The sequence below is a fragment of the Hibiscus syriacus genome, unplaced genomic scaffold (genome assembly GCF_006381635.1).
Source record: "Hibiscus syriacus cultivar Baekdansim isolate YM2019G1 unplaced genomic scaffold, ASM638163v2 tig00110108_pilon, whole genome shotgun sequence".
In the NCBI taxonomy this organism is placed as follows: Eukaryota; Viridiplantae; Streptophyta; class Magnoliopsida; order Malvales; family Malvaceae; genus Hibiscus; species Hibiscus syriacus.
The window spans coordinates 100,207-123,020 of NW_024062592.1; the positions used below are offsets into that span (position 1 = coordinate 100,207).

At 34.7% G+C, this 22,814-nt stretch overlaps 4 protein-coding genes, 1 non-coding gene and 1 pseudogene across 6 annotated transcripts; 1 reads left to right on the forward strand and 5 right to left on the reverse strand.

The window, feature by feature from the left end:
• Positions 1-1,295: 1,295 nt before the first annotated feature.
• LOC120214785 lies at positions 1,296-2,374 on the forward strand (annotated as a pseudogene).
• A 124-nt stretch (positions 2,375-2,498) lies between these two features.
• LOC120214783 (proteasome subunit alpha type-7-like) lies at positions 2,499-4,570 on the reverse strand. The gene is made up of 3 exons (XM_039212591.1): positions 4,173-4,570; positions 3,624-4,038; positions 2,499-2,753 (listed from the first exon to the last, which is right to left on the reverse strand). Exons 1-3 carry the CDS (start codon positions 4,343-4,345, stop codon positions 2,586-2,588), a joined length of 756 nt encoding a protein of 251 aa, XP_039068522.1. The 5' UTR covers positions 4,346-4,570; the 3' UTR covers positions 2,499-2,585.
• Positions 4,571-6,697: 2,127 nt separating this feature from the next.
• On the reverse strand, positions 6,698-6,771 carry TRNAT-AGU. The gene has a single exon. It is a non-coding gene; the product is annotated as a tRNA-Thr (tRNA).
• A 1,319-nt stretch (positions 6,772-8,090) lies between these two features.
• LOC120214787 (actin-depolymerizing factor 5-like) lies at positions 8,091-10,268 on the reverse strand. Its single transcript, XM_039212594.1, has 3 exons — positions 10,176-10,268; positions 9,807-10,066; positions 8,091-8,446 (listed from the first exon to the last, which is right to left on the reverse strand). Exons 1-3 carry the CDS (start codon positions 10,194-10,196, stop codon positions 8,296-8,298), a joined length of 432 nt encoding a protein of 143 aa, XP_039068525.1. The 5' UTR covers positions 10,197-10,268; the 3' UTR covers positions 8,091-8,295.
• A 2,601-nt stretch (positions 10,269-12,869) lies between these two features.
• On the reverse strand, positions 12,870-14,569 carry LOC120214770 (26S proteasome non-ATPase regulatory subunit 4 homolog). Of its 2 annotated transcripts, XM_039212582.1 has the most exons (4): positions 14,454-14,569; positions 14,208-14,340; positions 13,053-13,156; positions 12,870-12,958 (listed from the first exon to the last, which is right to left on the reverse strand). In XM_039212582.1, exons 2-4 carry the CDS (start codon positions 14,338-14,340, stop codon positions 12,941-12,943), a joined length of 255 nt encoding a protein of 84 aa, XP_039068513.1. In that variant the 5' UTR covers positions 14,454-14,569; the 3' UTR covers positions 12,870-12,940. The 2 variants fall into 2 exon arrangements, with proteins under 2 accessions (XP_039068513.1, XP_039068512.1); XM_039212581.1 differs by lacking the exon at positions 14,454-14,569 and having other exon boundaries at positions 14,208-14,443.
• Positions 14,570-15,403: 834 nt separating this feature from the next.
• LOC120214750 (exosome complex component RRP41 homolog) lies at positions 15,404-17,587 on the reverse strand. The gene is made up of 11 exons (XM_039212572.1): positions 17,404-17,587; positions 17,283-17,329; positions 17,117-17,177; positions 16,945-16,983; positions 16,795-16,862; positions 16,420-16,498; positions 16,296-16,332; positions 15,952-16,068; positions 15,795-15,880; positions 15,617-15,706; positions 15,404-15,496 (listed from the first exon to the last, which is right to left on the reverse strand). The coding sequence occupies exons 1-11, from the start codon at positions 17,464-17,466 to the stop codon at positions 15,449-15,451; spliced, it is 735 nt and encodes a 244-aa protein (XP_039068503.1). The 5' UTR covers positions 17,467-17,587; the 3' UTR covers positions 15,404-15,448.
• Between the last annotated feature and the right edge of the window lie 5,227 nt (positions 17,588-22,814).

Sequence of the window (22,814 nt, forward strand, 5' to 3'; positions counted from 1 at the left end):
TAATACTCATTTATGTAGATGATCTTCTGTTAACTGGCAATGATTTAGTCTTGATCAATGAGTTTAAAGACATGTTAAATTGCAGTTTTAAGATGAAAGATTTGAGAGAATTGAAATACTTCTTAGGACTTGAGGTCTTAAGGTCAGAAGAAGGGATTGTGTTGAATCAGAGGAAATATGCTTTAGAATTGCTAAAGGAGATTGGTCTTGAAGGAGTCAAGCCAGCCTTAACCCTTTTAGAGCAAAATTTAAAGCTTACCTCCACAGAATATGATAACATTTGCAGCAAAAGGAAGATGAAGTACTGGTTGAAGAAAACTCAACTTTTCAAAGGTTAATTGGAAGATTAATATACTCAATACATACTCGGCCGAATATTACATTTGTTGTTCATCATCTTAGTCAGTTTATGCAACAACCGAAGAAAACACATTTAGAGGCAGCATTGAGAATTGTCAGGTATTTGAAGAAGGAACCAGGACATGGGATATTGTTGAAGAAAAATGTAATAGTCAGCTGTCAGCATACTGTGATTCAGACTGGGCTTCATGCCCTATGTCACGAAAATCAGTTACTGGATTTTACATAAAGTTAGGTGATTCTTTGATATCCTGAAAATCAAAGAAACAAAATATAGTGGCAAGATCATCGGCAGAAGCTGAATATCGAAGTATGACAATGGTTGCAGCTGAAATAGTGTGGTTAAATGGCATTTTGAAGGAACTGCAATATGATATTTTGAGGCCAGCAAAGCTGTATAGTGATAGCAAAGCAGCATTACAAATTTAAGCAAATCCAGTATTTCATGAACGGACAAAACACATTGACATAGATTGCCATTTTGTTAGAGAAAAGATAGAAGGACTAATCAAAGCTGAGTATGTAACATCTGCAGAACAACTTACTGATATTTTAACTAAAACACTTGGGATACAACAGCACAACTATTTGGTGGGCAAGTTGGGGATGAAAAATGTTTTAATCCCTCAAGGAGTGCACAATAATATATCAACCAATAATTGATTTCAACGAGTCAACTATAATTTCGATTCACAATTATATTTCATTACTTTGTATTAAATAGATGTCTAGGGGTTCAAATAAAAGTACAATATTTTAAAGATTTATTCATAAATAAATAAATAAATATATATATATATATATATTCGAATTTAAGAACGGCCTCTTCGATCCATCCCTGCATATATAAGAACAGCAGCATAGCAACAAGAGAGTTTCCGCTGCTTTAATGTGTATTTTTCGCTTTCTTTTTCTGTGGTGTATAGTACTGGGAATCAAATGGGAAGGTCTCCTTGCTGTGAGAAAGCTCACACCAACAAAGGTGCATGGACCAAGGAAGAAGACGATCGTCTCATAGCTTACATCCGAGCCCACGGCGAAGGTTGCTTGCGCTCCCTCCCTAAAGCCGCCGGCCTCCTCCGCTGCGGAAAAAATGCAGACTTCGGTGGATCAACTACTTAAGACCTGACCTTAAACGTGGCAACTTCACTGAAGAAGAAGAAGGACTCATTATCAAGCTCCATAGTCTTCTTGGTAAAAAGTAACCTCTTTTTTCCATTTAATTGCCTCGACTTTCACTGGATACAGTAATGTAAATATTGGATTAATTACATTAAACGTCCCCAAACTGTTGTTTAAATAGAATGCTCAAACCATCGATTAAACCAATAAAAAGATTAGATAAACACGATATTGATATTATGAAGACTCAAAATAGAATGCTTCAAAGTTTGAAAACTTCTTTAAAATCTAGAACTTAGTTTAAGGACATATGATGTAATTAACATATAAATATTTAAAAATACTGCTTGATTTTTTACCCTTTTTATTTTTATTTACATAGGTGGTCTCTTATAGCTGCAAGATTACCGGGAAGAACAGACAATGAGATAAAGAATTACTGGAACAAGCATGTAAGAAGGAAGCTACTGGGTCGAGGGATCGACCCCTCGACTCACAGGCCGCTCAATGAGACTGCAGCAGCCCACGATATTCACACAATCTCATTCACCGGTGCTAAAGATGCTGAGAAAGATAAACCTAATGAATTATTCCTCAACAAAGACGAGAATATGAAGAAAATCTCAGTGGAAGAAAGGTGCCCAGTCTTGAATTTGGACCTCAAAATTAGTCCCCCGACAGAGCCATCGATGCAAACTGGAGGGAAGACTACTCTTTGTTTTGTTTACAATCGGGGAGTGAATAACAGCAAAGACTGCACTTGCTGCAACTTTGCTGCAACTTTGCTGCTACCGCTCATGGTAGCTCTAGAAGCAATGGCAACAGTAAATGTTATGAGTTCTTAGGGTTGAAATCTGGGTTTTTGGATTTTAGAAGTTTGGAAATGAAATAAAGAGAAAATTTGTTGTTGCTTTTTTCCCTTTAAATTATAATATATGAAAATGTGCAAACATGAGTTGAACAATTACATCATATAACAAAATATAACTAAAAGGAAGAAAACATAAGTCTAGAAAGTAGCTGAAACTCAACATCTCCAACCAATCGACATAACCGAAACCATTTCAAGCAGAAGCCGGGGCATGGAGATACAAGACATCAAGCTAGGTTTCTTTAGGGGCGGCCGGGGCCTTCTTTGCAGCCTCTGCAGCTGCTTTCTCTGCTTCAATCTCGGCAACAATTGCATCAATTTCAGCTTCTTCCAGTTGCCGCAGTCCATGCACTTTGGTCATCACGGCTACTTCTATGTTCTTTCCACCACTCTCGACAACCTAATTGTTAGAGAAAGAAAAAAGGAAATCAAAGGTATGTGGAGAAATCGAACATAAGTAACCAACTAAACAGACAGAACTACATTTGACACCGAACTGCATCGTCGGGATGAGTCCTGATAGCAGTCTAGGCTCTAGATTGCAGCTCAACTTTAAAATATTTTGTTTTTAACTATCTTTCTTATAAATGTCTCCACATCAAGTTACAGTAACAGTAGTCTCATAAGTTCTAGCAAGAAACAAGTCGAGATAGTTTCAAATAGTTAAAAGTTGATGTACAACTAGTGAGATGGAGGTTGGTGGTGTTTGACAGCGGTTCACCCCTTCGAGTTTGGGTAGAGAACTGTTAGGGAATGACGGTGACTGGAAAGGGGGGATCTCCTCTCTAGAATTCTCCCTCTTCCTTCTCGAGGAGAGAAAGTTTATCGCATGCCCCTATTTCCGATTACCATCATCCCCCAGCAAAACTCCGCATCTCCGCCCAAATCAAATGGGGTGAGCCGCCCTCAACCGATGTCTCCAAGACCTTTCCCAGCGGCTCTCTGACCAAACGCGAAGGGATGAACCACAATTAAAAACCACCAACCTCCATCCCACTAATTGTACATCAACAGTAACGACCAATTCAATATCCCTCTATAAACCATAATAAACACACGAAACACTACACAAACACACAACACTGATGCCCTGCAAGCATCCTTGCATATAAAGAGCATTCCCTGTCAATATATACAACCAAAAAAACTGGAGCAAATAGAACACACAATCCATTCGAGACAAACAAATCCAACATAGATTGCATCTCTATCGTTAATGTAAAACTACTAAACCAAAGCCATCCATGTACAAGTGAAAAGGAAAACTTACTTCGAGCAAAGCGCGAATAGCTAACTTCACCGTTTCTTGTCCAGAAGTTTCTTTATAATTTTTCTCCAGATACTCCCTCATCGAATTAGAGTTTCTCCCAGTTGCATTAGCTTTCCAAGCCGAAAATGTTCCAGATGGATCAGTGTGGTACAGAGAAGGAACATCGGTATAGGGATCAAAACCGATGATCAAAGTAGAAAGGCCGAATGGCCTAACACCACCGCTCTGTGTATACTTCTGTTGCAGACCAGCAATGTATCGTGTTATATATTCAACAGTTACAGGATCCTCAACTGTAAGCCTATGGCTCTGGCATTCGATTCGAGCCCTATTAATCAAGACTCGTGCATCGGCTTTTAAACCCGCGCAAGCCAGAGCAACATGATCATCCAAAGACACAATCTTTCTAACACTCCTGTTAGTACAAACAATAAATAAATCATGGTAAGCATATAATTTGAAAAACTCATTAATACAAAAGTGGCGATTCGATAGATTAACCTATAAAAACCCTAATTTGACAAGATGGTGTGAAAGAGGAACTCGTACCTGGAGTCTTGGAGCTTGGCGGCAGATTTTTTCTCGACGCCGAGGACGACGATATCGGTGCCGCGGACACCGACGGCTGCGTTACCTTTACGTACGGCTTCGAGTGCGTACTCCACTTGGAATAAATGACCATCAGGGGAGAATACTGTAATTGCCCGATCATATCTCGCCATTTTTTGTTAGGATATTTTCTAAATAACAAAAAATTAGGTCTTTTCCCTTTAATTTTCCTTCTAAATTTCTTTGTTACCCTTTAAAGAACAAAAGACAGAGATTTTGTTTTAAGGATGGGATTATTGTTCTGGTCTGGTTATTGATTTGCGATCTGATGATATTGGAAAAGTTGAAGACAGGAGTGTTTTTAACTGTAAGAACTTGGGGGACAAGCCAAGATCCAAGAAGACGGTGTGTGCTATGAAAATACTTAAAACGACGGCGTTTCATTTACCTTCATTTTTCTCGTTTTAGTTTGGTCAACCTCTGTAAAAGGTCCCTATACTTTTCTTTTGGGATGGATTTAGTTCTCCATTATAATTAGGTAAAGCATACTAGAGATCACTGAACTATGTAAAAATGATTTTCTTAGTCATATATCTTAAATGATCATTAAACTTCCTAAAAAGTTACAAAATGGTCCCTACAAAATTAAAATAATAAATTTTGATACGTTTAAGGATCATTTTGTAATACTTCAATAAAATTGAATAACTTTTTGTAATATTTTGATAAATTTGAATAACCATCTTATAATTATTGTGAAAGTTCAATAATTATTTTACAATATTTAAAAATTACCGATAAAAAAATATCTTTTACATAATTCAGTGGTCTATAATTTACTTTACCTATTAGAATTTGATAATTTATAATCCTCTATCTTTTAGAGAATATATTTATATATATTATTCTTAATTAATAATAATTGTTTTTGAATAAAGAGGAAATATAATAAAATAATAAGAAAATTTTATAAAAATTAGAGTACACTACTCACATCAATCAACCATTTTTCTTAAAAGGATTAAAAACTCAACCAATGTATATATAACCAAACACAATTGTCAAAGGATAAAATATTATCAACATTGATATAAAAATACATATAATAATGAGAGCATGTTGATAAATTGACTTTATTATAATTCAACTGTGACATAACGTTGGTGATTGCAAACGTCTATCGATATAATATAATAGCTCAATATTTCAAAACAAGTATAGATTAACAAAAATAAATATCAATTGTAGAGATGGCATAAAATAGAGGGGATATAAAAGATTAAATTATAATAAAAAGATTTAATCAGCAAAAAACACATAACATATGGACCTTTTGTGGAATTTTTGCGTTCTTAGATTTCCATTTCTTGATTAATTTTGACCGAAAGAACTTGGGGGACAAGACAAAAGGCCAACAAGACAGTTTGGTAAAAGTCTTGTGGAGATGCCTTGGATTCAGGTGCCTCCACACACCTTTTCTAAGTGAAAAAGTCGGCGGCTATTGCACCATAAGCTTAGAGTTGGCAGCAACTCAATCGTCTCTCCTCATCCACACGAATCTAACGCTCTCATTAATGGCGACAACGTGTATAGATATATATATATATAATGTTGTAAACCACGTTGTTTTGCTTCTTCATGCAAACACATATACGTTTCTTAGCGAAAATTTTAGCAGTAATGAGGGTATCGGATTCAGTTGCAGCCAAGTGGAGTCATGGGTTGCTAGTATCTTGTTGGAGTTCACTAAACTTTTGTGTGTACAAGGGAGATTCCCTACCATTACTCTTCTTGTTTACTCCGCTTCTCTTGCTGTGCATTGTGTTTATCAGCTGCATTGGGCTGCTGGTTTTCAATCTATTCTTCATTCAAAACCAGGTCCAGTTAGCTCTAAAGCCTGCAAAGGAGGCATATGTTGGCACAATGTCAACTGAATTTACCCCACCTCACGCTCCTAATGAACTTCTTGCTTGTTGGACCACTTGGTTTGGTTGAAAACAATACAACAAATGATGAAGAGTAATTGAGATTTTCAGGCAATGGCTTCTTCTTCCTTGGACAAGCCGCTGGCGCTCGTCTAACGCCATACGCTGACTTCGGGTTATAACCGATAGCACATAAAATGTGTAATCGGGTTTAAGAATTTAGGGTTTGAACCATAGTGTCCTCTCCTCGGAAACGAAGCCACAACCTGCGCTGGCTTGCAACCAACGACGGTACCCTTAACATCAATGGTGGCCGTCGGATTAGCTTACGACAAAATATATGATTTTAAGGCATCCGCTGCAGTTGATCCAAGACCACAACCCGGCGAAAGATCAGCACCGGCTTTCTTCACCACCATCGGGTTCTCGGAGATGTACCAGTAATAATGACTGGGGAATTGAGAATATAACCGGAAAATGAAGGTTTTAAGCGTTTGATCAATGGAAAACGATTTTGGAAACGAAATGAAAGGAAGGAACAGCGAAGAAAACTGGAGAGACGTCCATTGACGTGAAGAAACAGGGTATAAAACAATTTTATGCTCTCGTTGAGAGTCGAACTCAAGACCTCCCGCTTACTAAACGGGTGCTCTAACCAACTGAGCTACGAGAGCTTACTGTTCGGTATGCAGCCGTTTCGTATTGGGATCTGTTTCTCAATATTAGAGCAATTTTGAACTAATAGTTAATTGATTTTTAATACATATAATTCAACTTAATTTAAAAAAAGGTTTGATAAAAGTGCCCCAATACGTTTCAGCTTGATAAATTTTGGCGATAAAAAAAAATAGGAAGGATTTATTTAAGTTTAAAGTCGATATTTGATGCATATAAAGATCTTAAATAATACAAGTTATTTATCATCACATCAATAGTCAGTTCTTAATCATATTATGTTGAAGGTAATTTTCTATAATTTAATTTGTTAAAACTTGAATAATTCCTTTATAGTTATTTAAACATCAAATCATTATTCATAATACAATTGTGTAAGTTTTGTTTGCTAATATAGTAGATTATACATGTTAATCTACATACATGTCTAGCATCTAAATTGTATGTTAGTTGTTTGCTTATATTCAATGTTGGATCAGACTTTAAGATATTGAGGAATATAAGATGAGTATGAATATGTTTGGATTTTTATAAGATCAACGTACGTGAGCTTGAATGGTATCGAAATTTAATGAGAAAGAATTAAGAGGTCACAATCCAGGCAAATATAAAACGAAAGATAAAGATTCTAATATCATAGAATTCACAAACTTTATCAATTATGAGGACCGGAATATAATTTTATCTATGAATTAATTTAAAATGTTATCGTTTAAAAATAAATTTATCATTTTAGAAGGGTCGAGGGCTTGTAATCTGACGTTGTTCATATTCTTAAAAATTATAAAATATCATTAAATTTATTGAATTATTATAAAATGGTCGATATGATATTATAATAAGTATAAAAGTTCAATAAATTTAATGTTGATTTTGTGATCTTTCGATAAAAAAATGTTGATTATTTTGTAATAGTTTGATATATTTTTATAACGTTTGAATATTTAATAACTAAAACCATTATTTACACATGTAAAAAATCTAGAAAATTGGTAACTACCATGTGGGTATGTATATCTGTTGGATAACGTAATTGAAATTCATCATCCGACAAGGACTAATCACCAATCCAAGCCATTATGCTTTGGGTGTCATGAGCTGGCAAATTAACGACTCTTTTAATTTATTTATATATATTCATAATATTAAATTTTAAATCAAAATTTTATTAAAAGATCAAACACTCCGATTTAACTAAATTTAATATATAATCAAAATTTAATTCCACCTCACTTAAAAGGACTCGATCCAAAACAATATACCATTCAATAGGTTTAAAAATAATTTATAAATTGTAAAAAAAAATCTAAAATAATAATTAAAGAAAAGAAAAGGTTGGATGTGATACCTACTTTATCCTCAAATTAGTACACATGGACCATGAAAGTGTTATTAGAATTTTGGAGATGAGATTACACAAGTGTTAAAGATGTATCATAAAAAGGGAAGAGAAGAGCACATGTTGGAGTGATTAAAATGAAAAGGTAAGCAAGTAAGATGATTATACAGCTATAACGAGTGTCCTAATAAGCTTTATGCTTGATCACATCCATCCCCATCTCGGTGGGATCCGTGGCTTGTACTTCATAGTGGATGCCATCAAGCTCTCTCCTCAGCCCATCTTTTGATGTTGCGTACAGCATTTTTGCCCTTATTCTTGATGCTGTTGGGGACCTGAATGGACAAATAAAACCATTTTCACCATCTTTATTTTTAAATGGCTTTTGGACCATCAATTCAGTGGGTGGGCATGCAAATTTCTCATTGGTTTTATAGAAGAAATTGAAATGAAAAAGGTGGGGTGTTGACTTGGTGAAAGCTCATCAATCACCATTCAAAATCATATTTAATCAATCCATCCAAATAGACCATTAAGGATGGGTAATGACCTGAATATGATGAGTTTTAATCCGATCGGATTAGATTTTTTTTAAAAAAATTCAGGTTTGAGTTAGGTCGGATTCAGGTTTAGGGTAAAAAATACATACCCGACCCAGGAAAAAAAATATAATTTTACCTTATATATTTAAAAATAATTACAATAATACCCATCTATATATTATTTTTTTCAATTAAGTCGCTATTTTTATTGAATAAAAATAATATTTTTTATTATTTAGGGTCGGGTCGATTTTAGATTTTCTCTCAAAAAATCAGATCGGGTGGATGATATATATTTTTTGGGAATGATATAAGATTTTCGGGTCAAGTAGGGTTGGCCAAAACCTGACCCATCCCTATCCCTATCCCCATAGACCATGTACAAACTGCCAAAATTGAAAATTTGGTTTACAAGGGTCACAAGTTTTTAAACTTTTGAAAAGAAAAAAATATATATAATCAACCTAATTTTTCATCCAATTAAATTTTTATACTATAGAATTTTATCAATTTATCTATTTGATTAACGTTGATAGTTAAATTCAATATTTTTTTGAATCAGTTGATGTTTTTTAACTTTTTAAAATTTTGACAATTTTAAATAATTAAAATTTATAAAAATGTATATTTATAAACTAATTGTCTAAAAGTTTAAACTATTTTTATTTTTATTAATAATAAATTTTAAATAATAAAAAAAATAAAATTAAAATAATTTGATTAAAATGATTAATAAGAGATAATTTGAATGGGACAGAGAATATTTTGTAATAATTATTCCCATTTACAATAAAAGAATTACTCTCTATTTAAAGATCTGATTCAATTTGATTATGAATTAATCAAGATTTATAAAACTTTTAAAAATTTATTTAAAAATAAAATATTTTCCTAAAGCATAGAGATGCTCTAATTCCCATTTTATCCCATTATTGATACCTGCCCCCAAATAATACTATTCAAAATCTCAACTATTTGATTCTTAAACTCAGGACAGGAAAATAATAAGCCAATTATTCTCTTTTGTATGCACCATCTCCATTTTACCCTTGTATAAATAATGAAATACTCATTTTAGAGAGGGTAAAATAGTCAACTCGTGTTCTACTAAAGAGAATAGCCAGTGACGAAGTGTATAAGAAAGGCAACGAACCATGCGATGAAGAAGATCTTGCTTTTCCGGCAATTATCAACGGTGACGAAATCGAAATCAAACACGGCATATCGGCAATCGTCGGTGGGCAATGATGCTGCGAAATCATCGTAGCTTTCACCGGGGCCGCCGACCTTATCCACGGTCACCAGCCGTGATTTTTCATCGATCTTGAACACTATGTATCGATGCACTTTCTTCCATTTCATCTCCATGAATGAGTTCTTGCACTCATCGGCCACCCACATCCCGGTCGTGGCCTAAAACACCGAACACCCAAATCAAGTCGAATCGAGATCGAGTCGATTACGTATAATTAAAATCAAAAGGAAACTAAGACAAAGGACAAAAGAACTAAATGAGATGTACCATCTTGAATGCCATAGCCATTGTTGAAGAGTCGTTTGAGTGAGCTCAACACTTCGCCTTTTTTTCCTCTCTTTTTTTGTCGCTGAAAATTGAAAAGCGTTGTTGATGAGAATCGAAAGCTGCAATGGGCCTTTCTATAAAGAAATACGTTTTGGAAATGCCACTAAAGTTCAGTACTATTTACAACTCAGTCTAATACCATAGCTATCTTATGTGGAGTAAATAGTCTTGTTTTGGAAAATTAAATTCTCATTTAAGGTTTATTGAGATTTTCTTAATATAATCATTAATATTTAATTTATTCATCGATCAATTGGATTGGGTGATTATAAAATTGATCCTCTCAATCTAACTTTATTTTATTCATAATATTAAGAGATTTAACATATTATCTAATTTATAGATATATTGTGCTTAAATTGATGAATCAATCAATGCCACCAGACCTGTCATGTAAATAGTTCACCATTATTTGAATCATTAAAAACAAAGTAAAATAACATATTAAACACCACCCATATTTGCTCTATACTGAAATCACCTACCATCATTATGCTTGTAAACAAACCAAACGAATACGAACGGGGTATGTTCATGCTCGTTCATTTAGGTTTAACTGAACAAATGAATGAACACGAACAAAAACGAACAAAATTTTTTTATTCGTGTTCATTCGTTAAGAAATGTAATTTGTTCGTGTTCGTTCATGTTCGTACATTTAAATGATAAACGAACATAGATGAACGAACATAAACGAACGGATGTAAAAGAACATAAACGAACAAAATAAAAGACGTAAAACGAACACAGTAAATAAACATAAACAAACGTAAATGAACATAAATGAAAATATATTTTTTCCTTTCCTAACAATTTAAGGATTATATTTTTATTTAATTGTTTTAAGATTTTTTATTTGTATTTAAAATTAATTGAATTTTAAAATATTTATGGGTATCAGATTAAAATTTATTGTGTTTTAATATTTTAAACGAGCCTAGTGAGATTGAGCTAAACATAAATGAATGCACATAAACGAGCATAAATGAACATATTACCGAGCATTCATGAACGCAAATGAACGAACGGACCATCTGTTCGTGTTCGTTCATTTAATTAAACGAACACAAAATCTTGTTCATGTTCGTTCGTTTAGTAAATAAACTAACATAAACGAACTTCTCACCGAACAATTCACGAACCGTTTGCTGAACATTCGGTTCGTTTACAGACCTAACCATCATTTATATATAATGGCTTAATATTACAATCCAATACATAATCAACTGTTAACACACAATTATTTTATAAGTCTGATAAATTTAAATTTCAAATTTTAATATTTACATTTCCAGAAACAGATTAACAATTCAAGGTATGAATGCAGGAAATGGAAGAAGAGATGCAAAAGTAGCTTATGTTTAAAACGAAAATGCAGATAACTTTTTTTCTTAATTTCTCGATGAATGTAAAGTGGGAAAAAGTTTTAGCTAAAGCATAGAACAAAGTAGGAAAAAACTACAGTGGTCCCATCTGGGATACTGTGCCTCTCTCTCTCTCTTGTCTCTGTATTCTTTACGTAAAAGCTAGTGTCCAAGAAATTTTCGATATTTATTGGATCGAACCATAGATATTTAACTTTAGAGTTATTGGATTTTTGAACATGGGGATTTTGGGATAAAAATTAGAAGAAAACACAGGCAATTAGATTAAGGGCTAAGGACTTTTAAATATGTTTTATGACTATAAGATATCAAAATATCGGGGGGGGGACCCCTAAAGCAAGTAGACAAAGGCTAAAATGGTCAAACAAACAACTAGTAAGAAAAGGAGTTTGGTTTACTATAAAAAAAAATGCCTTGCTTGGATTGCATGCATGCACCTCTCCAACCACCGGCAATCCATGCAGGCTCTTTGCCCGGCCGTCACCCAACTTTGTTTATTTTATTTCCTTCATAAACAGATTTCAAGGCAAAACATTAATCCCGATATTTCACATCTCTATGATGGCTCGACTTCTTCCATAAATTTGTCTGAAGGATATGTAGCTGACTGAGGTAGGGGAACAGCCTAACAATCATTCTTCGTAACTTGAAATTGTTAATTTTTGAGACACTAAATTGTAATTTATCCATTTTATCCCAAAGGGGACAATGTCTTGCCTGCCTCCTTTTTGGTCCGTCCTACATGTATTTCAACTCGACATGTCTTTGACATTTTGCCAACTTTAACATACTGCATGTTAGTAAGCCGAAAAGTAAAAGGATTAAAACTCAAACTTTGCTAAATTACAGGGACTGGTGGCATATTTTTAACCTTTCTCTATTTGTTAAGAGGTTAAAGAAACTGGCACCAGGTTGGATGTACCGCACTGGTACCATAACAAAAGCTAAAACCTAACTATTTAGATGAGGATGGGAAGAAAGACATACCCATGTCTAACACTTATACTCGTGCCTGAACTGAATTTAGGCTCAAATTAGTTTGATCGAGTTTTCGGGTTCGGGTTTCAAAATTCGGATCATAATTAACAGGTCTAGTCTTTGCAGTAAAACACCAACCAATAATTCCTTATTTGCTTTTTCCCTTTGAATCAGATGTAGAATTGGACATGAATGTTAAGATATTAAACCTATATTCCATCTTTCGAGGACTTCAAGGCTACAAAAAGGAAACATAACTCCTTACCGAGATAAAAACAGCCGACTCGAAGGTAGATTAGGATCAAACCTCAGACTGGGCTGGCAATGAAAATAGCAAATCTTTCACATTTGGGTCAACTCCTAGAAGCCGTAAGAGTCATAGCACATCAGTATACTGGCAACCAAAGAAAAAACCAATTGTGAATTTTGAAAAGGCTAATTCGACTGGACTTACTGATGAAATGATGGATGGCATAAAAGACTGATCTCCCAACACCTTGCTGACATCTGACTCTTCTGATTGATCTATTGAACCGTTCAGCATGAACATCTGAAGTGCTGCATGCAAGAAACAGACCATTTGCTATTTAGTTTAGAATTCGATCACATCAATGCATGCATTTGGCTGGCATTTATATCACTACAAGTAGGACTTTGGAGTAGGCATATAAACGAACCGAACGGAGCCATGTTCATGTTAGTTCGTTTAACTTTAGCCGAACGAACACAAACAATTAAACAAACGAAATTTCTTGTTTGCGTTCGTTCGTTAAGAAATGTATCTTGTTCGTGCAGGTGATCATTCATGTTCGTTCATTAAATTAATAAAGTAACACAAACGGACGAATGTAAATGGACATAAATGAACGAGCATAAAATTAATTGGGTTTGTATTTGAAAAAAGTTTTTTTCTTTCCAAATAATTTTAGGCTTTATATTTTCTTTAATTGATTTGGGTATTTTTTATTTGGGTTTTAAAATATTAACGAGTTTAAGGTTAAAATTTATTATGTCTTAATCTTATAAACGGATTTGGAGATTGGGTTGAATATAAACGAACGAACATAAGCGAACAAATTATCAAACATTCTCGAACATAAATGAACGAATGAGCCATTTGTTCGTATTCGTTCATTTAATTAAACAAACATAAAATCTTGTTCATATTCGTTCGTTTAATAAATAAACAAACATAGATGAACTTCCTGCCGAATGGTTCACTGAACGTTCGGTTCATTTACATGCCTACTTTGGAGTCGAGCATATCTTAAACCAGATAAAGATCCAATGCAGATTAACATAAGGCTTATATAACTACTACCCTTGCATTAAATCTAAAAGAATGTGAAAAACTTGTGCACTAAACCTAGCATGTTTAGTTCTTTGGTGATACTTGATTGGTAGGACTTAGCAAGATAATAAAATTTGAGACCGACGTGGCTGCCACAGTTGTGCAGACCATCCATATGACACAGAAACTATAAAAGCATTTTGTAAATCTTCAGAAAGAAAAGAATATGTGACCAGTTTCTCCTTTGAAAATCAGCTAAGTAGCTTGATAAGCATACCTCTAGATATGTTAAGACAACAAACAAATAACAGGACATACCCATGGCCAATTCCTGATCATTAGTAGCCTCAGACATCTCAGCATCACCAACAGAAGAATCAGATCCAGGGATATTCATTGACAATGCAAGGGCCTGCTTTAGCAAAGCATCATCCTCATCCTTCCACAACATCTATTAGACAAAGCCAATTTGAAACTTTAAGTTGCGTTAAAAGATTTAAAAATGGAGCTTTGTGAACGTGAAATATCTGGGTTTAAGGTTCAGAAAATGGATAAGGACGCAACAATGGCGGAACAGAGGACAATGAAGTGGTTAACTTCGAGTGAGAGTGAGTTGAATCTCCATTTTCCTACACGATTACAGGGAATTCAACCTTCCATTTTCCTATAGAAAGTCATGAAATAAGTCGTTAATCCCTGAAATCATCTTGTAATAAAATAAGTCAAAAAGGTCTATAAAGTGATATTTTCAAATAATATTTAAGAAAACAAGTAGATTTTGCATGGATCATTGTTATTCATACGGGTTCTCTGGACGAATGGGGTCGATTAGGCCGACACCCATGTGATTATACAATTTGAACACTTATGCTTGAATTGATCGAATGGACGTTGATGGCCAGAGAACTTTGACAAAATAAGTTGGTGACTGTTACATGGTTGAAAATTCAACACAAAAAAATTATCCAACCGTGTACCCTAATACCAAGAGTCTTGGACTATCTGAGGCAGCGTTTAGGGTGTAGATATGATTCCACTTTATGCCTTTTCAGACAGGTCCCTTTACTTTTGTCTCCTCTCCTTATCCCCCTTTTGTTTAAAGCCAATGGGTAAGCGTTTGAAGATATAATCTGAGAAAAATACAATTGCTACCCTAATTTCCCTTTTTCTTTTTCCTACTAGTTTATATGTTTGTTTGCTTCACTTTCTCATTGCCTGTCCTATTTGCAAGTATGTTATTTGCTAACTCCATCATCTAACCAACTTGTGGCTGTAGTTTAGCGTTGTGGCCGTAGAGCCCTGGGCTCGAATCCCAGCAGCCACACAATTTTGTTTTTTTTTTCCTTTTTTGTACAAGAAAGAACCACTCCATCACATGGCGGCCAAACAAATAACTGAAGAAAAAGGGGTCAACGGCTTTGACACAACAATGTCTTAAAAAGTTTAAAACAGCTCTGAAAATCATGTTTAATCTCAATGCCAATACAGCCTTGAAACACAACAGACACTTAACCAGCCATCTCTCGCTTACGTATTTTTCTTACACTGCTAATATAGATTTATAGACCTCGTCGATACTCCAGTTGCTTGGTATTCTCGAGTAATACCTGCCAAGCAAAGGAATCGACGTTTAATCTTATGTTTCTAGGCGTGGTTACCATACAAGTCATGTACAAGAAAATTTTAATAGAAATGGAGGAATCAACAGATAAAAAGAATGTCCTTACTTCTTTAATGTAGTTTGCTACAGCCTTGCAGCCTTCAACCGCAAGTCCCATGACATTTTCGAAGATATCCACTGGTAACTTAGCCTCCATCTATATTTTGGCTTAGTCAATAGTCTCATGTAAACCAAACCCGAATAAAAAAAGTGAATGAGGAAACTGAGACATAGCAAGCAAAAACCTGAAGTAGAGTCACTTTGTCCAACTTAGGCAAGATCCCTACGGTTACATCGGGGCCTCCAGCACTGTCTTCAATATAGTTCAAATCTGCATATACAACAAATATTAATTCAACTATTCGAATGGAAAAAAAGTAGAGGAAGAAGAAGTCAATTGACCTAGCAGGGGAGTGCTATTTAGATACCCAGCACTGCAAGAAGTGACAATATCACGCATTGGGATCCCAGCATCTGCGAGAGCTAAAGTTGCAGCATTGATACACGCGGATCTAGTTCCTGAAGATACATTTAATATGCTTATGCTTCTTTTTCCTTTTATACTGAGAGAACCAGGTAATAGAATAAACAAATAAGGGAAAAGCACAGAACTATGTGGTCGATTTATGCAATGGTGCCATTAAAACACAAGTTGGTTGGAGTGGAGAACAAAGTTGCAGTTGCATAATATGAAAATGTAAACTAAGCCAATGATCAACAAGAAGTTTGGATGCGTTTCATTTTACCTCCATCGGCTTGAAGAACTTGAACAAATATATCGATCCGGTAAAAGAAATATGAGTAATTAAGAACAATTCAGAACTGAAAAGCAATGCTAGTTGTGGTACATAATTAGGGTATAATTCAAACCTGAGAACGAGGCATTAGATGAGTCAAAATGCACGCCTCCATGGTCTGGCGGATGACAAGTGATATCTCCGTTGACCGCCTAAGTGTAGAAAGAAAGATCCGTGTCATCAAGTAATATAATTTATTCTCCACAAACCTAGTTTCAATCAATTATATCATGCATAAATACTCTGTAATTTTAACATCTCCGTATGAAAGATATCACTCTTGATACTACTAGAACGCCTTTAAAAACACGAAAACGGACATAATTTATGTGTCTTGATCTACTGTTCCACAAACAAATCAGATTCTATATTCCTTCTATCGGATTGAACACACTGTAGTCTTACTTTATCATCATTATAAGAAAAAGGAAATCGAAAAATAGTTCACCTGTCACCCTTTGGTTTCCTCATTCGGTCTCCGGTACTAAAATTAGCCATACTGTATTCACAGCGCACCTGATACCCCTCACATATATAAACCAGAGATTGTTTAAAGTCACAACAACAACAATTAGACATACAACTTGAAGAACATTACCAGTGCCTGGTCATTAAGTTGTTGGCTCCTATTTTGCACCTGGAAAACAGAGTTACATTCATCATCGACAACAAACCAACAACTAAACTAAAACAGATAATCAAATTCAGAAAAAAACAAAAGAAATCTCAATGTGAAGATTCCCATGGAAACCATTAAATCAAAAGGTTACCTCTCTAGGACCATACACTGCTGCAATGACTTTGGTGTTGCCCATCTCAAAAACAGCAGAACTGTGAATATTAAAATAAGAAAAAAAGAGAGGAAAAAAACAGCTGGGAATCATAGATATTGGAAATATGGAGCTAAGGAAAACAAGTTATGATTTCGGCGCCTACCCATTAGCTTTGGCTACGGTACCGATCTCTGCACGAAGTTGTCTCATCTGAGAAAGAGAAAACCAATGAAAAAAAGGGTAAAAAATTAGAAGAAAAATGAAGAGAGGAAAGGAAAGATTACTTCCATGGGACGGCGACCGTCCAATCGGAGACCTTCGGGGCTCACGTATTCTGTCTTCGACATTAGAGACTTCCTACAACAACCCAAGTGCTGATGTTTCAGGGAAAACGGACTAAAACCTTCAGAGTTTTTACTTGTCGGTGTGTTAGTGGCTCACTGGAACTAGCTTTGCGGGTTTGGCCTACGTCTATCCTTGATTCCAGTTAGACGAATAAACCAGGTGAGTTCGAGTTGGAAATATGAACGTTAATTTATGAGATTAATATAATATTTTATATTTATATACCCAAATAAAAAGAATCAATTAAGATTATCTTTTCAATAGAGAAAATCCCATGAAAGAACTGCAAAAGCATTGAAGAGGGAGGAGAGAAAGAGGTAAAAGCATGATGATTCTTCTTTCGTCTTTTTTTATTCATTTGTAAAATTGAAAAGATATCCTATTTATCATTATTTATGGGCCATTAAACAAAAAATGGTAATTCAAATGTCACTATCATGTGTTAATTAGATGTGAAATTGGTATAAAATCTTTTAAATCCTATATAAATGGAAGACAATATCTAATATAGAATTCAACTGTTCTTTTTCCTAAAAATATTAACTTTATATTTGCACATATGCAAATGTCATAACGGTACAAAATACAAAAAAAAATATAAAAAAATATTTCGAAAATACGCGCCTACTTTTCTTTCTTCTATCAAGTCTTCAATTAATGTTATAACGGTATAAAATCTTCCCTCGGAGTAGTATAAATTCGTCCCCATACAATTAGAATACCTCCAAAACATGAAAAGAAATCTTCCCTTATTTTCATATCTTTCCATTTACCTCTCAATTCCGTATCTATGGCTGTCAATACCCCTTCACCCATCGTTCTACTCGCTTTCTATCTTTCTCTCTTCTTTTCAGTTGTTTTCTTTTTAACTAATTTGATGCATTTAGAGTTTCTTTAAGGTTTCTTTCCTTTCTCTTCAATTCTGATTTCTCTATGGATTCGTTTCTGATTTAGTTATTCTTGAAATTTTCTTGATTACTCTTTTTTTCAACAAGAAGATAAGGGAAATGTTTGTGCCACTCTATGATATGACCGGCAACGACCAGCTCATAGAAGGTACTCTTTTCTAGTAAAATAATTATTTTGATAGGTTTACTTCTTTGAATACCTTAATTTATTTTGATACGTAGCAAAATGTTGTGTTTTGTAGTATCTGAATGACTTTCACAGTTTCTGTTGACCCAAACATTAATTTATTTTTTCTTTTTGTATTGTGTTGGACATCGTATCTGATTACATGTTACATCTTTTCCCATTTAAATGACTTCATTTTGATTTTGGATGATGTTATTTCAGGATGCTACGAAGGGTGTGTTGTTCATTGATTTCCCTCCAGTTCTTCAACTTCAGCTTAAACGATCTGAATATGATTTTATGCGAGACATAATGATCAAGGTTAGTAGTTATAACATCTTAGCTTTATGTGGTTCTATTTAATCTATAAGTCATTTGCAGTCCAAGAGCCTCCATTATTAGTGCTGAATGCACATTTCAAATACATTTAAATCATTTTCTTTTTATAGGTATAGAAGCCATTAGTTCATCTTCTTGTTTAACCCTAGGATACCCAAATGAATGTTATGAATGATAATCGTTATCTTGAGTTCTACAATCGTTTGGCATGTTCTGTTAAGAGTTCTAAAACCAGTGTAGTCAATATTATTCTGTTTTTATTATAAATCGAAATGGTATCAGTATCATGCCATTTTTACTTTTCTACTGGCCTTACTATTCATACCTGCCCTTCGGTTGGTATAGAAAACAATAATAAATGAATAGTTTCCTTTTTTTTTTAAATATGGATCAAGATAATCACTACCTTACTAAGGGCATACTGTTTTGAACTGAAACTTTCCACTAATTTTGTAGATTAATGACCGTTATGAGTTCTCTTTGCAACTTGATCTTGACCAAGATGATGGAAATACCTATCACCAGAAGCTGGTAGGAGTGGAATCTTTACACGCTTCACAGGTGCCTATAACAATAAGCATTCATCTTGTCTTCTCTGTTCTTTCCCTTCAATGTTCTGATAATCGCTAGGTAGACAAATTTCCGACGCACAATTTTATAGGCTACAAATATTACTCTTATCTTTTTTTTATTCTTAAGATTATGTCTGATACTCTGATCTTTAAGTTTGTTTACAATGTCCTCGTTCACAGTGGTGGTGTGCATGGTGGACATTATTATATGCATATCTGATTCTTTCTGATCAGTGGTATGGATCATCTTCTGAAGCATCTTAGGGCGTATTTGTATGCTTGTTCATTGAGAACTTTCAGATATAGCAGAAATTTCACATTTTGAAAATTTATAAATGGCCAAAATGTACAAATGGGCAGAGCCTATGTGTAGCCAATTTTGATGATGTTTTGAGGTATTTCTTGGTGGACCAACAATGGACAGATTTGATGGTAGTAGTCAAGTATTGTAGTATAAATCGCATTGAACTTTTACCAACTGCTTCAGTCAAATTTATGCATAATGTTCTACTAAGCAAAAAAATAAAATAAAAATTGTCAGATATGTTTTTAATAAGTTTTTGGAAAAATGAATAAAATGTTAAATTCTTAGGTTGCTGCATGATTATTAATTAGCCAATGCTGATTGTTTTGAAGGTACTGTCTTCACAGCTTACATATGCCTGGTTTGCCTAGGAGCTCAGAGTCGTGAAAATATTACTTCCTTTATAAGGTTAATGTATTCAATTTGTGTGTTTTTCAGGCATAAATTTGATGATGAAAAAGTAACCAACGAATATAGGCATTAGAGGAGCAATATGGTAGGGAAGAGGTACCTTTTGTTGAACAGTTTTTTTTTAAAAAAAAAAAGAATTTTCCGCATTCAGCCTTTCAGCTTTAAATTATATGTATCCTTGAGGTTTCAATTTTAATGGAATTTCCTTATGATTGGACAGTTACCCCATACAAATCCATGATTCAATAATACTCCTCCTAGATTTACCAAACATTCAAATGCATACATGTTGGTGTATATACGACAAAGTGACAAGAACAAGATAATATGTAATGTGGATGAGAAGGATATTGCAGAACATCTTAGGGTAATGTGCTCCCAACTACTTCTAGGGTTGAGCGTTAGTTTTATGATTCCAATGGTCCCAAAGGGTATTGAGTATATCAACGAACTGAATAGAAGGTTTTCAAGTTTGGTTTGAAGAAAACAATGTTCTTCAATATGATTGTCTCTTGGGTTGCTTTATCAAGAGCAATGACAAATGAGCTTCTTACCAAGCTCATATCAAGCGAGTTTGAGTACTCTATGTTGTCTTAAGAATTATTTGAGTTCCCTTCCTGAAAATCTAATATGAAATGTTCGATGAGATTGAGGAAAGAACAAGAAGAAAAAGAACAAAAAAAGAAAGAGAAGGAAGAGGCATACCTTTACACTATCATAAAGGTGGTTGCTTGAGACATTAATTTAGATAATGATTTTAGCTTGTGGAGTGTACTACTTATAGCTATATGACTGTTCTAGGTTGCCTGAGATGATGATCTTGCGGAGCAGATTGGCAAGGATATATATTTTTATCTTGTGGACCATGATAAAATCAAGAGCTTTCATATTCAGAAGCAGACGACTTTCAATGTGTTTAAGATACGACAAAAGAGAAAACTATTTTGTTTTCCTTTGTGTTAATTGATGCTTGTGGTTATATTTAAAAAAATGGTTGTCCCTTGTTCCCATATGTAATGGGGTAAGGGGAGGAAAGATAATAGGTTGCCCTCAACACTAGGTTGAGAGCAGTTTCCGTAGGAGACCTCCGAATTATGAAATGCTTGTGGTTATATTTGCCTTTTGGAAAATTGGTTTCTTCATCAAATTGGTACTCTCATTTTCCTGTTTTCCTCTTAGTTACTACATTTTTAATGATGTTTCATTTCAATCTTCTTTTTCGTTTTATGTATGATACATTGTGGTTCTGTTTGGATGTCAATGTTATGATTTTGTTCCTGATTTACCATGTTTCAATGTGCAGGAAAAGGTTGCTAGAGAATTTTGTGTTCCAGTGCAATTCCAACAATTCTGGTTGTAGGCCAAGCGTCAAAACCATGCCTACCCTCCGAACCGAACAGACAGGCCTAATTTGGTTCTAAAAACTTTCTAGTGCGAAAAGTTCTGTCGTTTTAGTAGGAAGAAATAGAAGTTAGAGATAGACGTTGAGGAGTTTCCATTTTGTAGTTTTTGATTCAATTCACTTCCATGTTTTAGATTAAATGTTTGTCACTCCATAGACGATGAGTTTCTCGCTTCCAGCCTTTTTGCTAGTACGAGTCCTTGTCTGACACTCCATAGCTCAACGAGGTCACTGCTAGTTATTTTGATTTTCATTGTGAAGCCACCTATTCAATCCCCATTCTCATTGCGGATCAACCCTTCAACTGTCCCAAGCCCGAATTTGTTTTGCATGCTCCGTCGGAGTTCAACAACCACGTTTCTTCCAGTGGTTTTCTCCACCTGACCTATTGAGGTTCTTTTAGAATCTGGTTGTGGGAAGCTATCTTTGTCGATTTTATGTCTTTTGCTAGTATGTTTCCGTATTGGATTGTCTGCCTTGGATCGATTCTCTTGTCAGTGATCGTTTCTACTTTTCCACAACCCCCAAATAGTGGTTGAGAACACAATACACCATTCGATTCCTTCATTGTTGGTTCTTCTCAACCGGCAGATCCTTTTCAGCCACTCTTCAAAGTCTCTCGCTTCAAATTGGTTATCCTGTATGCGTGCGTCTAACTCCTCCCAAACCAGTTTTGCATAGCTGCACTTTCTTAGAACGTGATCTAGGGATTCCAAACCTTCCATACATTCCTTGCAACTTGCATCTCGAGTCATGTTCTTTACTCGAACCTCGTTTGTATTTAGCTTGTTTGACATGCAAACCATATAAAGACTTTGCAATTGCCCCTCGTCTATCCAAACCCAAACTTAAACCCAGAAGTACAGTTAGGGATGGGCATGGTATCCGAATTCGACGGGTTGGTTTTTTTTTAAAAATCGGGTTTGGGTCGAGTTAGTTTTTTAAAGATGATGTTCGGGTTGGATCGGATCGGATTCGGGTGAAAATACCCGACTGGACCCAAAAAAATATACAATTTTACAAAATATATAATTTTAACAATCCGCTTTATAAATAGGCAAGAAGACAAGGATTCAAAGGCAGTTAAACTACAAGAGAAGAAGAGATAATTTTATATCGGCTCCAACTGTTTCTTTTTAGAGGCGGCAACAAATCCTGCTACCGACAGGTTTTGATCTGACCGAGTTCCTAGGGATTTTCTCTGATTAGTTCAACCAAATGAGCAATGTCATCTGATTCTGAGTAGTT